The sequence below is a fragment of the Ammodytes marinus genome (genome assembly GCF_949987685.1).
Source record: "Ammodytes marinus genome assembly, chromosome: 16".
NCBI classification, from domain to species: Eukaryota; Metazoa; Chordata; class Actinopteri; order Uranoscopiformes; family Ammodytidae; genus Ammodytes; species Ammodytes marinus.
In genome coordinates this window covers 22,938,133-22,961,394 of record NC_137220.1, presented here as the reverse complement: position 1 = coordinate 22,961,394, position 23,262 = coordinate 22,938,133, and the positions used below count along the sequence as shown (strand labels likewise).

At 41.2% G+C, this 23,262-nt stretch overlaps 1 protein-coding gene across 2 annotated transcripts in view; it reads left to right on the top strand.

Annotated features, from left to right (window-relative positions):
* The first annotated feature begins 1,299 nt into the window (after nucleotides 1-1,299).
* Nucleotides 1,300-23,262, top strand: part of baiap2l1b (BAR/IMD domain containing adaptor protein 2 like 1b) — a 28,600-nt gene continuing 6,637 nt past the window's right edge. Inside the window, exons 1-11 of one of the 2 annotated variants that reach the window (XM_080044413.1) lie at nucleotides 1,300-1,615; nucleotides 3,539-3,614; nucleotides 4,346-4,432; nucleotides 11,162-11,223; nucleotides 12,765-12,836; nucleotides 13,615-13,749; nucleotides 17,444-17,596; nucleotides 18,546-18,701; nucleotides 19,373-19,490; nucleotides 19,854-20,070; nucleotides 22,570-22,632. In XM_080044413.1, the coding sequence (XP_079900539.1) occupies nucleotides 1,565-1,615; nucleotides 3,539-3,614; nucleotides 4,346-4,432; nucleotides 11,162-11,223; nucleotides 12,765-12,836; nucleotides 13,615-13,749; nucleotides 17,444-17,596; nucleotides 18,546-18,701; nucleotides 19,373-19,490; nucleotides 19,854-20,070; nucleotides 22,570-22,632 (1,190 nt within the window). In that variant the 5' untranslated portion in view covers nucleotides 1,300-1,564. Of the gene's footprint in view, nucleotides 1,616-3,538; nucleotides 3,615-4,345; nucleotides 4,433-11,161; nucleotides 11,224-12,764; nucleotides 12,837-13,614; nucleotides 13,750-17,443; nucleotides 17,597-18,545; nucleotides 18,702-19,369; nucleotides 19,491-19,853; nucleotides 20,071-22,569; nucleotides 22,633-23,262 lie in introns of both variants that reach the window. The other variant, XM_080044412.1, reaches the window with a different exon arrangement.

The window sequence follows — 23,262 nt, the reverse complement described above, 5'->3', positions numbered from 1 at the left end:
ATGTAAAAAGTGTCTCACATTACCCTGTTCTCCCCTATGTGCCTTTTAAGACAGGAGGTACATACAGAAGAGGCTAAACTTACCTCAAAGCGCCATGCTCATAACTCCGAGTTTTAGAGGCCCAAATGGTACTAGTAGTGGTGATGGCTCTTCTGCAGCTAAATCATTTTAATTCCTGTCATCTAAAAGTCTTTTTCTTTTCAGAAATGTTTACCATTTGAGTCTTTAGCAGGAGGTCACTAGCTTTTTTTTTCAGGTGCATAGCAACTTTCTTATTTTTCAGTTTCACTCAAAGTAGTGGCTACTCGCTTCTGATTGGTATTTTTTATGAAAGATTGGCACCAAAAGACACATATTATGATATGCAGTGATTACAAAATTTTAAATAAATTAAAATGTTTTTTTTGTGTGTGTTTTTTTACATCTCAAAATGTTCGGCGGACCTCATGGCCCTTCTGGCGACCCCCCGGGGGATCGGGGACCCACCTCTGAAAACCACTGGCCTAACATATCAAGGAAAATTGTAATGCACTTCACATGCCCAATAGTAAAATAACAGCTTTCTAAACACATTATATTCATGTGGTTTAATGCCTAAAACTTTAATTAGGCTACTTACCAACGATAGCAGAGGAGTGTGTGTGTGTTCCACAGATGTGTGTTTCCATTGTATTATGGACCCGTTGCCTCCAGGGAGCGCCCGTCTCCACTGTTTAGTCTAGTCCACCTTTTTTTCCACCTGCCAGCAGCAAGTGTCAAGTCAGATAGGATAGGATATATCTAGAACAATGCTGCTGTCAAAATAAAAGCGCTCAAAAGAAACCTAAACATTGTGAGAGTTAAAATAAAATAGGCTAGACACAATCTTCAGTTGGATGATATCTATTGAATCCCAACTGTAAAATAGACAACTAGAAAGCTTACGAAGTACGTTTTAAATCACAGTGGTATATAGTAGCCTAACAGAAGTTGTAGATTGTTCCCCAGTGGAATTCCAATTAGCAGGTCAGCTTCATTTGGATGTCACAGTAGTCCAATTGTGTTCAGAAAGGTTGGAACAAACACAGGTGGTCAAAAATCAGGATTTGATGAGCCAGAGAAATATTTAATTTTGAAAGTAACCAACCGGAATAGGAGGTTTATCCTGTATTCCTGTCTGCTTGACACCCGTCCACCTTTTTCCCTGACTCCAGAGGCCTCCTCCCCTTGTCGGTCTGAACTTACCACCACCTACAACAAGTTTGACAGCTCAGCTTTGTTTAGTGCTCACGCGCAGAGCAGCGGCAGGCAGCAACAGCGGTGGACACAGCTGGACTCTCTCTCTCACTGGACTTATATTTCTTCTTTTCCTTCCTCCCAGTTGTGTGTCATATTTTTTTTCTGTTGGTATGCGTGCGTTTTGCGTCCACTGCGGGCTATGAGGAATTTCATGTGCCCATAGCTTTGGTCACGTCTGTCCCTTCTTGGACCCTTTTATCTTTATTTTTTAATTTTTTTGTGGCGTTACTGCAGTTTTCTTGTATTTTTTTTTTCTTTGTGGAGCGTCGCGAGGGATATATTGAAAATGTCGAGGAACGTGGAGGATGTGTCCAAGCTAACTGAAAGTACATACAAGGTGGGTATAGCCTATCGCCTACTGGCGTGAACACAACAGGTGCTACCACGACACGAAAAAAAAGAGAAGAAAACAGCCTACCTCCGCTCCTTGCATCCATTTAATTGTGTCCGCTGCTGACACAGTTACACCTTGCTGTAGTAGGCTATAACTTCCCCATGCCAAGGCGAGACTTTTTGCAGGCTAACAGGTGTTTTTAAATTAGCCTCGGTTAATGAGAGTAGTCGAGCTAGCTGAAATAAGTCCTACCTGTTCACTGATGGTTAAGAAAAAGATGGAGTGACGGCTGAAGTCAACCTGGAATCCGTTTCTTTTGGGCTGCTGTGTTTTTCATGTAAACAACAAAGTAGCCAATTATAAATAAATGTCAACACTGCAAATACGTTTTTTTAACATTCGAGGAGAGCATTGTGCTTATTCAGCATCCCTAGTAGTAGCCTATATAACATCCTCTTTCTTTATTTAGGCTACCTCTGCTTCAGTAGTATAGCCTATAGTCAGTGTGGAAGCCAGTGACAGCTATTAGTGAGGTATGATCTCTGGTTTTAAAGAAAATTGCCCCACCCTGTTGGTGCTATTTCCTCATTAAAGTGTTGCCCGTGTTTTCATCAGCATAATCAACTCCACAAATGAAGTTGAATTTATTTTCTAAGTGGGGGGGAAGCGTCCTTCAAAACAGTTGTATGGCCCTCATTGGTTTCTTCATCTGGGGTAGCCTACTGTTTGATATGGGATTGCATTGGGGTTTAAGGTGCACTATGCACTAAAACATATTTTCTCTACATGTAATCCTTAGTGTTAAACATGAGACCCTAATTGTTTTTAGACAGAAGGGCCCTGCTGCTGTAAACTAAAACAATTAAATAATAACTTTGAAGTTAGCCTTTTAACTTCATACAGTGTTCCAGTGATCCAATTGTCTCGTCAGTAAAGATGGTCTATTCAGTTATAATAAGAATATACCTTTAGGAAATTACCATTTCTCAGATACACCCAAAGTTACATAATGAGAAACAACATGATATGTAAATAGACGTGAGTCACTTATCACAGTGTCTAGCCAGGCCTGCAATGCTGCACTCCACAGGTGGCAAAGAGAAGGTAAGTTTATATAAAGAGAGACAATGTTTTTTTTATTTGATCTTTCCAGCATTTAGCCTTTTTCTTAAACAACAATCTAGCCTGCATCGCTTCCTCTTTGGGACAGGCCCCCACAGCTCCTTGGTGTGATGAAATGCAGGAAAAAGACTCCTGCTTTAATAATTTAGCTGGCCTGGCTGTGTGTGTGTGTGTTTTGTGGTAAGAGTATACAGCAACATGCTACACTTAGCCAGCCATCCCCGTTGTTTCACCCGCTAAAATCAACAGTAGCCCAGGAATCCCAGAATGATGACACTTTGCATGAGTAAGTGCAGCGAACGAGTGGTGTTGTCAAGTTGCCAAAAGTTGCTGATTTCAGTTTGTATATTTAATGAATTCAAGGTGTCACTCCCTATCCGCCCTGTCAGTATACAGTGACGGTGTCTGTAGCTTGTGATGTAACATTTTGACAGAGGTGTGAGAATCAGAATTGGTGGATCACGACTTGCTAGGCCTTGTACAAAGAATTGTCTTTCATTCTTCAGCCTTCTGGACCTGAAGAATGAATGACAGACTGCTGCTTGCATGGCACCACATGTGTGTGAATATGTGCCTACAAGCCAGCGCATAGCTCCTGTGTTAATACATAATCAACAGGGTATTTTGACACGACTGACTGGGTGTGTTTTGGTTTCTCTCCCCTCCATTTAATCACTTGTGATGTCACTCAGTCGGTTGGACGGCCCACATGTTAAACTCAGGAGTGCTTCAACAACCCTACAATTAAGAGCTTGAATAATCGTATGACTAACTGTTTCTACTTTTCTGTCTCCACCCACCCAGAGTGTGATGGAACAGTTCAACCCAGGACTCAGAAACCTGGTCAACCTGGGCAAGAACTATGAGAAATCAGTGGCTGGTGAGTCTTTTTACTTTATGTTTACAACTTTAATGAACATTGACAGTATTACAGATATAGTATAACTGATTATTGCTACTAGAACGTTGAAGGTTGGCTGGTTAAAGGTGGAGTCAGCAATTCTGGAGAACGCTTGTTGTCAAAAATCACTCTCTGTCCACATCGGTGAATATCTCCTCACGACCCCGCTACCTGTGTGTGTGTGTGTGTGTGTGTGTGTGTGTGTGCGCTGCAAAAACAATCAGGTGACCAATATGTAAACAAAGGGGGCACACCGTAGCTGCCAACATTCCCATTTACAGAGCACTGGATTTTTGTGTACTGACAGACAGACAGACAGCGAATCGTGGGGAAATATCAACTGTTTTTTTACAAGAAGTGATGTTGACAACTAGCATTCCCCAGAATAGCTGACTGCACCTTTTTAAGAGAGTTTTTGGACATAGCTTCTTCCTCATTTGCCCACTCCAGTGTCAGAACAAAAAAGAGATAAAAAAAAGGTATTATCTTACAGCCAATGCTCATTGAACACGTTTCATTTTTTTTGCTATACAGGTTTAGCTTGAATAGATGTTTACATTTTCCTATGGGCTGGGGGACTAGTTCAACCTTTGAGAACATAGCGGGTGTGTTTTCAGTGGTCTTCAACAGGCATTAGGGATATGCCCATATTTTTTTTTATACCACATTTTTCTGACAAATAATTAATGAGTATTCTATCATTTTCCCAGCAATGACCCTGGCAGGAAAGTTGTATTTTGATGCAGTGTCTAAGATTGGGGAGAATGCTGCAGTGTCTCCTGTCTCCAGAGAATTAGGTAAGTTTCCATGTTGACCGCTCCACTGGCTTTCCACTTAAGGAGATCTGCAGACTGTGGGCAGAGTTCCTCCTTCTTCCCTATGTTATTTCTTGTTGGTTTTCCATGGGTGCATTTATACTGTATTATGTTTGCAATCTATCAGTGTTAGCTGAAGGCATGAATGGATGTCGTCGGTAAGATTTCTTCTTCATTCAGTCAATCAGTCATAGTGTAGTGTATCTCATTCTGCTCTTTAAACCTCCTACGAGGAACATCTTCAATGTCTATGAAACAGTCCAAGTGTTCCTCTGATGATCATAAATGACCTGTAACAGCAAAACAAGTCCATCAGTGAAAACAATGCTATTTATTTTTATATAGTTATTATTAATGCCTTTGCACAGGTACGATCACCCGGGGAATTTAGACAAATTGATTTACGGCAGGCAGACCAGAACATCCTGTGTTTCCCGAACGGTATAAGTCTAAGTTTACTTTGCTTCATCATCGGCATATTACCATTATTTATCTAACATCGTCACATATGAATACATTTCCTTATCGCCACACATTCTGCGGTCTCTCTTGATTCCTAAGTATGTGTAATGATCAAATATTTTATGAAGAATCCATGCAAAGCCTTAGATGTAATCTATAAAATATGAAAACAAACTTCAATCAATGTTTTTGGTCTCTTCGTATCTTCAGTTAAAGGCATTGCTGCTGATTTTTAGGCAAATTGTCGTACATTTTTTAGATGAAAAAAAAGTAAACAAGAAGAATAAATACAAGTCTGTGCTTTCATATCTTGTCATTGAGATACACAAGCAAAGGGAGCGCTGTAGCGTGAACACAGCAGCAGCAGCGATATGTTGATTAATGCCACCAGGATGCTTGTGATGGATGCACCACTCTGTGTGTGTGTTTGTGTGTGTGTGTGTGTGTGTAGTACGCTTAGAAATACACTGTAGCCAACTCCCCAGGCTTCAGTTCCCACAAGCTAATTTGTGTCCATAGATGTCTGGCACTCATTGCCACTAGTGGCACACTTTGATTTACTCACTGTTTGTCTGTCTACTCCCCTGCTGATTAGCAGCAAAACTGCTAATTAGATTCATCAACACAACGGGAAATGACAACTGCTGTTGTACTGGTGTCAATTTTCTGGCGCACTTTAAAAAAACTTCTTTTGAAACATTCACCGTTCCGTCTAGATCTGAAAGTTGGTAGTCAAGGTTTATATTGTGCAAAAGAATGATAATGATTCCACATCCCAGCCTTCAATCCCTCCATGTCCTTTTGATCAGCACGTTGGAAACACTCATTGTTTTGGTTGTGAAGATTTGAGTGACTTGCAGCATTTGACAATACAGGCTGATTTGAGAAGTGCTGAAGGAGTCTGGTTAGTTCTGTGTGCAACCATGGTTACATCTTCTCCACAAATATTAACAGCCACATTTGTCTAAATCATGAAGTGGTTGATTAGCTTAATCATGTTGTGTACTGGTTCGTGATGTGAACATAATGCCTCCCTTTGTATCTCTGATCACATATGCAACATATTTTTCTTTTAGACCTCAACAGTCATATGGCAGAACGTTTAAACCCTTTATGTTTACCATTCATACAGCACACTTGTTTGAACAGCATATAACCTGTATTTAATGTCCTCATACATCTAAAAGTTGGTTCCTGCTGTAAGAAAGAACTGTTTATAGCATAACAGTAAATAAGACCTTGTGATGGGTACAGTTTGGATATCCCTTCCTGTAGAGGAAATGAAGAGGAAATGAGGGGAGGGACATAACTAAACTGTTGATTATAATTATAGCCTCCATCTAGTAATTAGATTGAGATTCTTTTTTCACAATTATCATCACCTGTTTTGAATGTTTAAAAAAGACAGATAATCTGAAAGATCTGCCTCGTCATGTGCATTGCACTGTAGGGTGGAGCCAAACTGTCCACTGCTGACCGAGTGAGTGACCCTCACCCTTCAATTTCTGGACAAACTCCAGCACTCGCTAATCCCTGTATGAGAGGGAGACAGATGGGAACAGGGAGAGGCAATTTGGTCTCTCAAAACAGATCAGTTCAGTCCAAGTCATCATGAAGGATTATTTAGAGCACAGGCTGATTTAAATAAATACACACAACAAACAAAGAAGTCAACTCGTCTAATGAACCAGTCAGTAAACCCAGATGCATTCTAACTGGAGTGTGTGCTACACACAGCTCTATAACCAGGGCGGGTGTCCCACCAAATCTAAATTATTTTAACCATTAAAGAAATTAAAATGTTAAGACCATAGTTATGTGATATAGCACACATTAATATTAGAATCAGCAATTCAAAAGTTGGGTTCTGATGTTCTTCTGCATTCAAAGCTGTTAAGAGAAACCTTTATGCATTTGTGTATATTTGTTGCTCTTTTAAATTAGAGTTGCCGTGTTGCTTAAGCCTTCCTAACTTTACACATAATAACATCACCACCAACAAAGAAATGTATAATCATTAAGATATCGGACACTGCAATACCAATGAGTTCTGATGTTCGGCATTCAAACAGTTCAAAGCTGTTAAGATAAACCTATCTGCATTTGTGACATCAGGATCTCAAGACTCCATTATAGACTCTTAGCTTAGTAAATGTCTGATAAGGAAGAACTTTCTTGCTGCAGGAAACGTGAGGTGTTTGACAAAAATATGTCTGCGTCTAGTTCCTGAAACTGCTGTTGTACGTAGTGGAGTTGGGCCCCGGCCGTCGGTAACCCGAGCTAAAGTGACGCATAGCCAACTAGACATCAGATACTCTCAAGAGGCACTGGAGGATCGCTGCACCTCGTCCTCCTACCTGCTTCCTTTTTAACTCCTTTGTCTCCCTCCTCCTCCTCCTACCTACGCCTCTGCCACAGTTCAAATGTCAACAGTTGTTTCATTCATGACTTGTTTCCTTCTCTGGTCGGACCATGCAGGAGCTTTAACTAAGTACTGAAGGACCTGGAAGTATAGACTAGACATGAGTTTGGGCTTTGCTGTATCCAGTCTTTATACTGTATCTTTTCACAGTCATTTGAGTTGAAATTGAGACTTTATTGTTGCTGCAACCTAAAATATGTTGTTGGTTTTCCTCTGAGAATTGTTGACAGGGACAGCTGTTGCCCAAAACAATCTGAAGAGTATTTAACAGCCTGTAAGACAACAGGATAACGCAGTGTTTTGTTGTACGCGGGGGGAAAAGAATCTCATCCAATCTCTTCCTGTTGCAAGCAAGAGCTTTGCAGATGCTCCATAGACACACACACACACACACACTGTCTTTTGATGGTCCTGGCCTGTTCACATGGCATCAGGCCCACTTTACATAATCCAAGGCATGTTTGCATGGTGTGTCAGGTGGCTTTCTCTGATGCCAGGATTATTTTGGCCACAGTCAAACACAGTGCAAAAACGGTGTGCCGCTTTGCATGCTTCCTAGCTAAATGTTGTTTTCAAAATAAGCTTGAGTATGAAGTTGTGGGGGCGCCCTTAGCTCAGTTGGTAGGGCGTCCCCGGGCCCAGCAGCAGACCCGCGGTCGTTCTCTGCATGTCACTCCCCTCTCTGCCCCATTTCACCTCTGTCTCTCTGCACTATCAATAAAGCATAAAAATGGCCAAAAAATATCTTAAAAAAAAAAAAAAACAGTATGAAGTTGTTGTTTTTATTTCAAAGGTGCTGCTCCAATCAACCGAAACTCAAAGTTCCTCGTAGCTCCTTTTAAGTAGTTCTTCTACTGAGCTTATGGTTTAGGAATGGAGATTGAGAACATTGTTGTAATGTTATATCTGTTGCAATCAAGTTACCATTGTGCATTGTCATTCAATGCATTCATAATAACAAAGGAATCTCTACCATTCTACTCACAACCACGGATGAGCGTGGTTGTGAGTAGAATGGTAGAATGGTTCTTTGTCCCAATTGTTATTCTATAGGATGCTTCGTCAGAACATGACATGGTTCTTTGCATGATTTACACCTACTTGTCAGGTGTCAGTCAATCTTGCCGTTTTACCAGAGGCTACCTTTTGTGTTGCATACACAAATAACAGCTATCACACCTGCAAATAGTGTAGTTAAACTGCTAGTGTCCAGGCATTAATCCAGACCCATTTACATGCTGTATGTACGCAGCGCTGTATAGGCAGCCCGTCTGCACTGTGTGGCTTTATCTCTGTTTGGTTTTGTTAGCTAATGGCGGTGGGTTTGCGTCTGGTGTTAATCCACATCATGTCACACTTTTGCCCTCACACCGCCCTCTGGAACGAGAACACCTGTTGCCTGGCAACGTTTTGTAAGGACCTTGACAACAATAAACAAATGAGTGTGAACTGCTGGAATAAAATAAAAGGCTGTTGAATCCTTTGACGTGTAAGCAATTCGTAACATGACACATTTGTATTACTTTTGTCATTCCGATTTTGTGATACGTTGATGACTCACGTCCCTTTGTGTGTCCCTCAAACAAACCAGTCCATCAGGTATTTGTCTTTATACCACGCCTGCTGAAACCTTTAAGATTATGTTGTAAGTATCCTATTGAAAGATGAAGGGACTTTAAGGTCAAAAGTGTCAGTCAGTGAGTCACTCTAACCCAGGGTCCCTCTGCGGAATGTGGTGGCCTTTCTTTCCTGTTCCTTTTTTAAAAATCTTTTTACTTTCTCATTTCCTGTATTGGTTGTTTATATTCTTTTGCTATCTGCAGCACCTTAACACAGTCAACATCCCTTTTTACTTCAGTACTACTACTTACTGTATCAGTTCCTGCCTCGCTACCTTTACACACTGTCTCTACCTCAACCATTGTTCCCCCCCATTATCTGGCTCTGTCACAGCAAGGCAGATTTACTGTGATGATCTGTCGGCTTTTATTTGCTGAGCTGTTAGAACTGTGAGTGAAAGAGCCAGTCTCGCCCAAAAGGCAAGGAGAGGCAGTGTAGGGGCGGTGTAGAAAGACAAGCCTGGGGAAGGGCACTGTTTACATACTGATGAATGTGTACAGGTCATAGTGATGCATCAGACGGGAAGCCTATTGAACATCTGTCAGGCTCATTTTGTACACGTCAGAGCGCTTCAGAAAACTGGATTTTGTTTCCACTGGAGGCACCACCACCACTGATGCAATTTTACCTTCTTAAACCCAGATGAGTGGATTTATTTAAATTTGAACACATAATCAACCATAAAGGCACAAGGACAGCTGTTCCCTTTTAGAAAACCTTTCTCTAAAGTGTGTGTAGACGGCTCCTTATCCATACTTGTTGCAATATTGTTGTACAACTTCTACAAACCTTATATGGAAAAACTGAAAGACTTCGGTGTTGTTTAGTCAGCGAGCCAATGCCTCCCTGTTTGTGATGGCTCAGGTCTTCCACTTGTTACACACAAGTTGGCTGTTCATCAGTGAAAGGCTCAGTGCTGAAAAAGGAATAAGATGCAGTATCAAGTTTCCATCCTGAATATTGCATTTTGCTTTTTATATCTAAAAACACATGATCTCTTGGTAGACAGACCATCTTTAATCTGAACTGTATTCTACACATATTTAGCATACAAAGGAAACAGTATTATATGTAAATATTATGTATACAATTATATACAAAACCACACACTTTAGTTATAATTATGGTGGGAAAAGCAATGTATGTTAAGCTTGTCTCTCCCAAAGTAAATTCTCCATCTTGTAACATTTTAAACGGCATACACATTTAAACCTAAAGTTGTAGCCACAGCTGTTAGTAGTTTTGTTGATTTGTCATATTTGTCTTCTTCTGAGCAGTGTTAAAAATGGTTTTGGTCAACGCCAAAGCCCACGCATTACACACAATCACCGAAAAGTCCTTTCTGTCTGTGAGCGGCATTATCCAGGCCACAGACAATATGCTAGAGACAGACACAAGTCAGCATAAGGGCCATCTGGCTTGAGAGTAGAGTCACTGCTCTCATAATAATGCTTAATGCTCCACAGCAAGGACACAAGCGGGTTTACTGTGTGCTGTTTTTTTTTATATCAGTGGTCAGTGCTTTATGCAAATATCTAGGGCTGCAATATAGTCTAGTTTGTTTTTGTATTAGTTGTTGGTTTGTATTTATGAGAAACACTTTAGTAAAATACCCCAAGTACTATGAATACAAGTACCATCATAATTAGTTTTTTTTAACACTTTTAAAATGACTGACAGACAGTGTGTTGGTACTCTAGCAATAGGAACATTTGGTTACAATGTTGCACATGCTGATTGACCTTCATAATCCTTATTTGATTGCTTTTGTGAACAACACCTTTAAGGACAGTTTATCATTTGTGGCCGCCCGTCGTCTGAGCTCTTTTTGATAAGCCGAGCAACAATTTTTTCTCTGGCTGGTCCAGACATTTTATTTATTTTCCTTTCATCTCAGCGCAAACAATCCTTTGTAACGTTATCTGTCAGAAAATGTGATGATTTTTTTTTGCATAATTTCTCAGTAACAAATTATTTGATACAATGTCTATATAGCACATACATTTTGTTCATTGTTAGTGCACACTTTAGTCAGTGTTCCACAATATCTTCACATACCTCTTACATTTAAATTGTATCTGTTCAGATAGGACTGATAGTAAAAAGCAAACAAGACCAAACAATTAAATGAGTGTGCGGTTCTGTCTTTCCTCTGACATTAACCTGTATATGTCCTTCTCCCCTCTCTTGTTCTCTGTGTGGAACAGGTGTAGTGCTGATGGAAATCTCTGAGGTTCACAAGAAGGTTCACCTGGAGCTGGAGGAAAATGTGAGTGCTGGATAGGATTTTTGAACTGACACACTTGCATACGAACTAAAACACATTGTGTAACTTAACTGCTCTCTTAATTGTGTGACCTCACCTAAATACATAGGTGAGGTAACCTGTTGCTCAGTATGATTCTATACAACCACAAGGGCGGCCTCAATTCACTTTGCATCATAAACAGTCACAACCTGCAGCTCTCTCTCTCTCTCTCTCTCTCTCTCTCTCTCTCTCTCGCTCTTTCCTCCCTACCTACATAAACTACAGTAACATTATGGAAAAGCAAAATACAAATAGGTTTGATGAGGAAGGGAAACAACATGCACCTGTTGGTTTGCACCTGTTGGTTCACAGTGTTTCCTGGCTGAGAACAGGGGGGGCAGGTCTGAACATGCCCCGAGATAACACCAACTTGAGCTGTTACATAATGTTGCATTAAAGGTGGAGTCAGAGATTCTTGAGAACACTTGTTGTCAACATCAGTGAATACCTCCTCATGACCCACAACCTGTCAGTACTGTGTGTCTGCTGGGAAAACTCTGGTCTTAATACACAGCCTAGGATCTGTAAACTAAGGTAGCCTACCATAACTAGCAACATGCCAGATTACAGAGCCTAGTCTGTAAATTAACACCGTTTACTTGTCAGCCCACACACTTGTTTTGAACAAGTATTCTCCAGAATTGCTAACTTCACCTTTTAAGAAAGTAAGTACAGCCTAGGATGTTGGCATGCTAACACAACAGTAATATTGCAAATAATTAAAAGAAAAGGGATTTACCTTGTTAAATCTCACATGATTGGTCTTGTCCTTTTGATAAATGATTTTAAGAAATGAATGAATTAAGTTATTGCTGTTGACTCATTTGCTGTCCATCCACTAATCCAAAAAAAGTGTTTGCACTATATAAAAAGTAATTGGTAACATAACATTTACATTGGGAAAACATATACAAATCTAAACCAGAGTTTAAAAACAACTTGTTAAAGTTGAGCTTTGGGGCAGAGAAGATGCGAGGCGCTCCTCTGAGACACTGTTGTTTATAGCATCATGAGTGGGTGGATTTGTTAAAGGAGTCTCAGTCCAGTTGGTGAGTCACAGCATTGATTTAGGCCAGGGGAAAATGATGGGAGAACACCTTGCTCAGACTTCGTCAAGGTGTGTGACAAGGTGTCCCCTGGTCATCTGTTTGTCTTCTGATTCACTGGTCCGCCCCAGGTGGGCAGCACCACTGCAACGCCACATGACTGTGGTAATGGGAGCACTTCACACTCACAATAATGAGAGTGAGAAGTCTGTGGGCATTCCCACGCCTTGTGTCTGACTCATTCATAAGAGCAACCTTGGACTTTCTCTCACCCCCACACACAGGCTCCGATACACTTTAAATGATCACTCTCTCTCTTTGAGACCTACAATATTTTATCCTGTTTTCCACTGACAGCAAGTCAGACAAACTGTTGCAATCCTCCAGTTAAGTTTCTAATCACCACTTTCTTTTCCCTCTCTCCTCTCTCTGGTCCCTCCTCCTCCTCTCCTCAAGTTTAAGAGGTTCCACAGGGAGATAATAACCGAGCTGGAGAGAAAGACTGACATGGATGTCAAATACATGACAGTGAGTTGTGTGTGTGTGTGTGTGTGTGTGTGTGTGTGTGTGTGTGTGTGTGTGTACTTGCACTATAGTGCACATGTATGTACATGTTTGTGTGTCCAAGTCATTCTGTGTCAGACGTAATTGATCCTTCCCACTCAATGGAACATACACGGTCATATAATGTTTTTGTTTTCATTAAAGGCCTAAGTGTAAACCATTTGATTATTGAATTCGATCATATACAGGCTGTGATATGCAATGTCATGAGGGTTGAAATAACACTCAAACACTTGAGCAACAATTTATAATCTAGTCCAGTGTGCACCAATTCACGGCTATCATTTTCTGTAATGGTGAGTGCAGTCATGGTAATTAATGTACAGTATGTCCTAATCAGAATTATTGGTGCAACACAATACAGAAGAATAACTTCTAAGTAACAAGTAAGAGTGGCACATCGTTGACCGTTACTAATATGACTTTCAGTCTGACATGCGGCACATAAGTAAATGTCTGCAAAGCTGAACAGAGGTAGCTGGATATATCTATCATTCACACTTCATTGTATTGATCTTACTCATAATAGATGTGTGTCAAATGTGCATCTTCATTAAATGGATCAAATCAAACTAAAACTGAGATATTACATCAAATCATCAATCTTTACATGGACAATTAAAATTACAAGTCAGTATTTATTATGTAAACTATTCTGCTGAATTGTGCTGTCCGACAAAGTTTCTGGCAAATATGAGGGTTGATGTTTCCAGCATTGATATGGACCTCTGCTCTTCTCCAGGCCACGTTTAAGAGGTACCAGATGGAACACAAGCTGAAGCAGGACTTTCTGGAGCGCTCCCAGGCCGACCTCAAGAAACTGAGGAGGAAGAGCCAAGGCAAGAACGCCAACAAGTATGAGAACAAGGAGAGCGAGGTGAGACACATTAGAACACACACACACACAGACAGACAGACAGACAGACAGACAGACAGACAGACAGACAGACAGACAGACAGACAGACAGACAGACAGACAGACAGACAGACAGACAGACAGACAGACAGACAGACAGACAGACAGACAGACAGACAGACAGACAGACAGACAGACAGAGACACACACACACAGACATGAACAAACCCTTTCCAAACACATGAGACGCACCATTCCAAAGCCAGTGTAACAATAAGTTTGTAGGATAACAATGTGCTAAGTGTCCATGTTTGTTATTAGCTTCCTTTGTCAGCTCCACAAAACCAACTCACTGGATGCATTCCTCTTTTTGCGCCACCTTGATCCATCCACATGCTCCCTGATACAAGTGGACACGCGTGCACAAACAAGCGCAACACACAAGGAAGAATGTTAAAAGTCTGTCCAGAGTTGCTACTGAAAAACAACTGTACAATGTAATCCATTATGCACAGAGATTTAGATACAGGTGCTACGCCCAGCTCCGCTATTCCTTTTGTAGTTGTTTATCTATGCTTGGTTTCGGTTAGCAAATTGTCTCACTCTTTTCCCCATTATATCTCCACCTCCCTGTCACCTTCCCCAGTTCCCTCTTCCCTTCTCACTTCCCCTCTCTCCTTCACCTTCCCACCAAGCCATGAGTCAGATTGTTCGCTAACTGCTGTTGCTCGCTTATCTGATTTAAGGCCAAGTGCTAGGATTAAGACACAGAGCCGGGCTGACAAACAGGCAGACATACAGACGGGTTGTAAGAGCTTAGCCCCAGGAGTTTACAACAGCAGCAGCCAATTCACCAGACTCTTCAAAGCCACTGTCAAACAATTGATTAACTGACCCTCCAGATATAGTGAATGTGCTTTCCAAAGAGGGAGGAATGATTTACGTGTGTAGTGTTTGTTGTCTGATGCCCTCCCTCACTCCTTCTTACAGATGATTCTCAGGATAAACATAGCTTGTCCATTGTTGTCAATAGCAACATGTGTGTGTGTGGCATTTCACATTACCCTTTTTTTTTGTTTTTTTTAACGATAATTTTTTGGTATTTTCAAGCTTTATTTGACAGTACAGAGTTGAAATGGGGAGACAGAGAGAGAGGGGGGATGACCTTCAGTAAAGGTCCACGGGTCGGATTCGAACCCGCGACCACTGCAACGAAGGCCGGAGCCAATATGGTACGCGCTCTGTCCACTACGCCACCGGAGCTATTAGCATAGCATACCACTACTTTTTTTCTTTTACTGTGTCCATGGTTATAATCAGTCAGTCTGTAAGAATGTTCTTATTGAATAGCTAGTGTGGTACACTCCCATTGCTTAATAAAAAAATTAGAGGAAATGCTTGATTAGCAATGAATTTCATTTTTAATAACATCTTGAAATATTGGCGTGTAGTATTGTAATTTGGGCAGTGTAGAAGTAACGGCAAGTTTATCATACAGTTTCCCCAAAAGGTTTTAATGCACATTAATGATTGGATACAAATACCAATGTCTCTTCAGATATAGTATAATAGTACTTTCCGGGAGTGACATCATGGTGACTGTGTAAAAAAAAAACGGATAGGAAAAAAAGAAATAGTGCAAATGAGAAGTAACTAGAGGACAGAGTGCTGCTGTTATTTGTGAAGCTGTCCTAGATTTGCATCTGCTTGTTTGCTGACATGCAGCCACAAAGGTAGGCCTGTTATCATGACGTTGGGTATCGAACGAGATATCATCTACTGAAAATGGACGGATTCATGCAAGGACTTCCTGGCATTAGAGAGACAGAGACACACTGATGGCACTGTTTGGACAAGGATGATATCATTCTCTGCTGAGAGTTACTGAGCCTTTGTCACACATGCACACCCAAGTGTACACACTGTTAATGTTTTTTCAAATCAGACAAAGTTGGACTGGAAAATGAAAAGAATAGCAAAGTCTTTATCGTCCCATGGCGTATATCATTACTGAACTTATATGGGTTTATTTGTGATCCTCTCTGACTGTTTCAATAGACATTGTTCATTAGTATTGTCTGTATGACTTGTGAGGGAATGCTCCAATGCTTTGCATTCTGTCTTTCATTAAATGCACATGTTATCAAGTTATGCAGCGCACGTTGTCAGAGCATACGCCCATATGCTCCGCCCGTCCTTGTGCTATTGTAACGTGGGCATTACCTTTAATAGATTGTAGCTGTTACAATATGCGCTCCATACGTAGACATTAATCATGAAAATAACCGGCCGTTGCTCTGTGATGTAGGCCATGGTAGAAATTGCGAGCAATCTGAATTTTTACTTACCAAACTCTCTGTCAGCATTTCCGTGCACGTGACCGTTTGAGTTTTGCCTTTTTGAACGCGAACCGAACCATCTCAAAAACGAAACAATGTATCCGCTCTCAACTGGTGCGCACCAAGGAAGCCGACTATATAACTATGCCCTTTAACTCAGTGGTGTAAAATAACTTGGTTAAGGGATTTTCTTTTATATTTACACCTTTTATGATAACACTCCACCTTCATTCAGTTGAAATTACATTCAAATATTCTCCTGTGCCTAACCACATGTCCTTATGCAATATGTTTCTGATCATAGGTTTACACAGTGGATAATCAGAACTTTTTGCACATACATGAACTTAAACCACTGAAGCTTCCTGGTAAACAAAGCCCTCCTCAGCCATTGAAAGGCTTTATGAGAAGACGGTTGTAAGAGCTGAATAGAGAGGGTGTGTGCCTTTCTGTATTAACAAGGAGTGCCAAGTCCTGCTAGTGTGAGGAGGATGACGACGCGGATCTCACGTGTAGCTTTCACAGGGAATCGGGGTCCAAAAGACAATGTTATAAGTAGTTCACTTACTCTTTTGTCCTGTGTGTGTGTGTGTGTGTGTGTATGTTGTTGTATGTTTATTATAGGAACGGATAATCATACAGATACATTGCATGAGCCAAAATTCTAATCCACACAATAAATAATATATGCTAGTAAACATGAGCATTTCCTGTTCACAAATAACATAAAAGAAAAGCATGACATTAAGATGATCCATTCAAGAGAAGAAAAAAAGTGATTTCAGAAAGCCACTCACTTTCACACACGGACACCATTTATTCTAATAAGAGTCCTTCAGTAGCCTACTGCCCTTTTTATAATCCCAGGCTGTCAGTGCAGATAACATATCCCCCTCAAATGCAACCTTCATCCGTCAATGAAGTAAACTGTAGTCTAATTATACCTTTTCCCTCCTGCACTAAAGAGATTAGGATATTCAGAAAGGAACGCTGCACCATTTCCTATCATTTGCCCTGGTTTGTAAAGATGGACAGTGAAAGGGACTAGATGGCTGAAAACCATGTGGCCCAGAAGATAAGACATCTGTTTGAGATGGTAGCTTGAAAGACAAACACATGGTTTTCAAATGGGTTCATTCAATCATCGATTCAAACTGAATTATTGTATTCTAATATTATATTGTGTGTGTGTGTGTGTGTGTGTGTGTGTGTGTGTGTGTGTGTGTGTGTGTGTGTGTGTGTGTGTGTGTGTGTGTGTGTGTGTGTGTGTGTGTGTGTGTGTGTGTGTGTGTGTGTGTGTGTGTGTGTGTGTGTGTGTGTGTGTGTGTGTGTGTGTGTGTGTGTGTGTGTGTGTGTGTGTGTGTGTGTGTGGTCAGTGCCTGGAGACGTTGACCAGCCGTCAGATGGACATGCAGTTGTTCATCGCAGACGGCTGTAAGGAGGCTCTGCTGGAGGAGAAGAGACGCTTCTGCTTCCTAGTGGACAAACACTGCTTGTTCTCCTATCAGTTTGCTTCCTTCCACGACAAGGTACCAGATCCACTGCCACTCATTATGTACAATATACAATCAATCAAGCGGAAAATGCCACTTTTCTGGCCACGTGGCAGTGGTGGGGTAAAAGACTTCATGCTGGATTCGACTGACTGAATCCAAATTTATCCATGATTTTCAATTGTAGAATTTTTACTTAATAAAGGTGCTCGGGGGTGTTTTTATAACGCCAGATGTATTTCCTGGGTGAGCGTATCCATGACAATAGCATTAAGAAAAACTATATAAGAATAGCAAGCAATAAGAATTTGCACTGATGGTCTCGTTTGCTGTGTCGTTTATGATCACCAGGGGAAAAATTAGATTGTTTTCAGAAATATTTAAAAGTTCCTCGTAGCACCTTTTTTTTTTTTAAAGAAATAAAATAAAATAGCCCCCTTTCCACTGATGGTCTAATTGGCTGTTACATGTAATTTATGATCATCAGAGGAACAACTGTTTCAGAAATATTGAAAAGTTCCTTGTAGCACCTTTTTTAATGTAGGATTTCGAGTGATTGAATCCAAATATATCATATATGATTTTCAATAGTAGAATATTGACTTAAAGCTGGGGTGGAGGATTTTGGGGAAAAAATGGCAGTTGGGATAGAGATTCGAATCCAAATACCTCAACCGCTCCACTTGTTCTCTTTGGTCCCTCCCCAATGGTTCCCTCCCTGACACGCTCTACACCAACAAAGTCGTGCCAAAGTGAATGGACAGTCCCAACAGCCAATAAGAACAGATTGGTCAAAGTGTCAGCTCATGTTAACTTTGACCAATCAGAAATCACATACCCCAGCTTTAAAGTACATAAGCTTATATATTACAAAACCTTTTAATATTGTTGCCTCAGTGATGAAAATGTAGGCACTGTTTCTACTGATTACTCATATATTTTTTCTTAAAATATCATCTCTTTTACTCCCACGCCTGCTGGACAGGCCAGAGACTTACTGGGGGCAAAGCTGAGCAGCTGGCAGGACCAGTGCAACGATGCCACCGACATGCCCGAGAACATCCTGACCATGATCGAGGGACTGCGCGCGCCCGTCACCATCACACCACTGCCCTCTCCCTCTCCGTCACGGCACAGCGTGGTAGGATGCACGGGATACATTTCATTTTTACATTTTCATTTCACTTTTATTTATGCTCGAGAGATCAATTGAGGGGTCAAACAAATAGCAAAGCAAAAACAACAATACATAGACAATAGAGTATACATACAAGGCACATACATCAAATACAGAACAAAAGAATTGAAACATCTAGAAAGCTATGTAGAATATAGGCTATAATTAAAATGAAATGGGTGAAAGTACAATATATATTTACAATGATGTCGAGTCAAACGAATGCAAAAGCAAAAACAACAATACATACACAATATACAAGGCAAATACATCAACTACACACAACTGATAAATAACAAAACAATTGAAACATTTATCTGTGATCTAGAATGGCTGTATTTAAAATGAAATGGGGGAAAGTACAATATAGCCTAATTAAAACAGTTACAGGTAGAGTTAGGCAGATTTAAGATAAAATGTCTAATATAGTTAAAGGATAATGAAGGTGTGTTGTATGATGTGTTTATTTAAATACCTTTATAAAGGCCAGCATTATGATGATTTATTATTCCTCACCAGTTACGGGATGTGGCTGATTCTGTCAGATATTCTTAAGTAGTGAAATATAAATCACAGTCCCGACCTTACACCTGTACATTAGCGAAGTTGCTAACGTTCCAATGTCATTTCAGCAGAGCATGTCTGCACCGCCGGCCCCGCCTCTGAAGGCTCAGATCAGTCCACTGGCTAACATGTTCACCCAGCAAACCAACACTTCCAGTGTAACCAGCATTACCAACAACAACAGCACAGGTATATGATGATAGGTTTTTATGTGGCTCCTCCCTCTGCACTGCTATTGCTTTAAACTTGTGCTTTTCAATCTTTTCACAATAAGTAGAGAAATGAGCCGGGCGCTCCGGTGGCGTAGTGGATAGAGCGTGTACCATATTGGCTCCGGCCTTCGTTGCAGTGGTCGCGGGTTCAAATCCGGCCCGTGGACCTTTACTGCAGGTCATCCCCTCCTCTCTCTCTCTGTCTCCCCATTTCAACTCTGTACTGTCTAATAAAGCTTGAAAATGCCAAAAAATAATCTTAAAAAAAAGAAATGAGCCAGGCTTGTTGTATTCTCTCTGGTACTTGACCTTCTTACCGTCCTTCTTTGCGCCCTTCCAGACCACGGGAACGTGGAGGAGAACAATCTGGGCCGCTCTGTGTCTGTGGCCACAGGCCTCAACAACATTGTGAAGAGGCCTCGTGTGCGCACCATCTTCCCCCACACGGCGGGCAACAACAACACACTGCTCAGCTTTGATGAGGGTGATGTCATCCTCCTGCTCATCCCAGACGAGAGGGACGGCTGGATGTATGGAGAACTGGAGAAGAGTGCAAAGTGAGTCAATCCACAGGCGTTGCATTCATTTAAAACATATATGTCTTACTAAAGATTTGAATTACACAAAGAAGAGAATGCTTCATGAATGTGAACACACACTCACAGACACTAAACCTACCTTATATTTCAAAGAACATTGACAAGAAAAGATTGCCTCTTATGTGTGACTTCATTATAATTAACACCTACAGTGCCTAGTCAGTTGTCTTATCATCCATTGTTTTCAACATGCTGGTCATGCTCGTCCACTCTGCGACCAATCAGGTGATTGATATGGACTGGACTGTCCTAACTGGACAGATTGTCCCTAGACTAGTTGTAATGCTGACTATGTACACATGCACACGCACAGCTCAATGCTCGCCCAGTGCTGCACGAGCTGGAAAAGTCCCAGAAAAGGTCAATCAAAGTAAAGTATGGCCTGAGGCTGGGATGTATGTGGCAGAGGGAGAGAGAGAAGTGCAGAGTACCACCCACACCAGACACACAGACGGGCACCAGCCAAGCCTGGTCTCTCCCCAAGTCTCTGATGTCTGACTTTTTAAACAGGGATTTGATCTGGAGCCCGCGGAAGTATGGTTTTGAATTTTAATCATTCACACGGTTTGATCGTTATTACTATCAAGGGAAATAACCTGGCAAATGTATCCTAAAAAAGCTGATCAAGGGCAGAAATGAATCATTTCTGAGCTGCCTTCCAAGTATGCTGCGGCAAAGGGAAACTTTGGTCCTGCTCCCTCCCTGATGCAAGCGGGAAAGCTAGAGTGCCTACAGGCTTAAAGAGTGTATCTCCTCATGTTCATCATGTCTCTGATGAGAGAAACCTGTGTCCCGCAGGAGCTTTGGCTGTGATGCATTTGCACTTGCTGAGTTTCTCCCTTTGTCTTTTATATCAGTTTGATAGTGTTTCCAGGCAACGCGCCTAGCAACACCCAGACTGATTCAGATACCCACACACTATATTGATGGAGGAATGAATGTCAGCAAGACAGATATGTGTTTGAGTTACAGTGAGTTAAAAATGCATCGACAATGGAGAATACACCCCAGCAAGATTAGCCAAATAATGGTCACTTTGCCAACATATATTTAACCCCCTGTCTTATCACCATAGCAGGCTTGAGAGAGTTTTGCTTCCGTGCGAAGAAGAAGAACGTAAGAGAAAGTGGAACAGCTCCTGTCTACCAGTGACTTGAGCGCTTGTCCTTGAGCAAGGTTTTAATTGATGCCAAGTTGTTTGAATGAACCTGTTAAGAGGCCGTCAGGGCTGGAAACAAGCTGTATTCTCAGTGGAAAGACCTTGACTAAATAAATCAAACATTTCAATAATATGAGTGTTTGAGTGAGCTCTCTTTATCGCAGGCACATGAAGCAAACACCTTTTCTCCAGGACACGTGCAAATATTAACATTCACCCACACAGTGGGGAGAGGCTGACCAGCCACTTACTGATAACAGCACACAGTCCTTGATCTGGGCTTGTTATACAGTACAGACTAGCCTGCTACCTATTTTTGTTCTATGTCAATTCAATTGTGTGTGTGTTAGGGCTGGGTATCGTCATGGACTTTGCGATACGATACGTATCACGATACACTGGTCACGATACGATATATCACGATATATTTTGTATCTTGATACATCACGGTGTATTGTGTATCTTGATATATCACGATATATTGCGATATTACATAAACAAGTTGCCTTGTCAAACATAACAGCACAATATTGATAATTGCACAGACAAATGAAGTCAAAACTATTTCATTCACAACTTCCTTTACTATTCTTCTTCCTTTTTTTTTATATTATGAAAATCGATACTGATATCGCGAAACTAAGTATCGCGATATATCGCCATATCAATTTTTTGACACAGCCCTAGTGTGTGTGTGTGTGTGTGTGTGTGTGTGTGTGTGTGTGTGTGTGTGTGTGTGTGTGTGTGTGTGTGTGTGTGTGTGTGTGTGTGTGTGTGTGTGTGTGTGTGTGCGCGTATACTTATACGCTGTATATATTACATAAGGGAAGCTTTGTTGTTAGGAAAGATACAATTCATTAAAATAAAGGGAAAGGGCATTTGAAAGGGAGCTTTTGATGATGCCTCTTTACAGATCAGAGGCACACATTCAACATAAGTTTTCTGTGATTAATTCTAATGTTACATACAGCATACAGCACATCCACGCAGTATTTACAAAAATAGAGAGAAGAACTGTAACGGCTATTTTATACCACATCAATTCTATAGTGTATTGTATTGATAGTGATAGGAGAGACGAGGCATTTCTCCATTTCACTGTTTGTTTTGTGATCCTTTCAGTCTGTCTCTGTATCTTTTGGTTAGGAGATGGAGGAAGTCCCCCTGATGGCGGAGCAGCTTTTTAATAATCATTAGGAGCAATGTGAGCTGATGGGGAGGCTGGCAGGGAGATGGACCCCACATGTAATCATGCCTAACTCTGCTCCTCTCTCTCTCTCTTTGTCTGCGTCTTGCAGGAGGGGCTGGTTCCCTTCATCTTACTGTCGTGCACTCTCTGAGCCACTGGTGAATAACAACAGGTAAGGAGACTCCGTGTTCACCTATAAGGCACACACACACACACACACACACACACACACACACACACACACACACACACACACACCAGCAGGTTTCGTGTTGCAGGCAGCTGTATTGTTGGCAGCGTTTCCTCCGGTTACCCCGATAGCCTTTCTGATCCTATATGGGGGACTCTCCCATTCCTCAAACTTTGATTCCTCTTAGGCTTGAGTCACATTCTGCTTTCAGTCTCCTCTTCTGAAACCTTTCTGTTTGACATGTTTCAAATACTGAGGACATTCATGTCACCAGTGATGTATGGCTGTTGTTGTTGTTGTTAAGGATTTAAGATCTTAAAATGTATCCCTCAAATGTGTATAATTGAAATGAATTTGAAATTACATTTTGTTTACAAGCTCCACAACATGTGAGAAAACAGGATGTTGTGTGCTAGAGAGAGAGAGAGAGAGGTTCAGGAAGTGGACTCCAGCCCCTTATTCAAAGAGACAAATCCCTGTTGGATTCATTTATATGCTCTTAATGTGTTGCACCTTCCACAGAGAGCCTGTTAGCCAACTGCTTCCAGTCAGGCAAACAGCAGGTTTAAACTGTAACCAGCGCTGGGGGACACAACAACACACATACAGTGT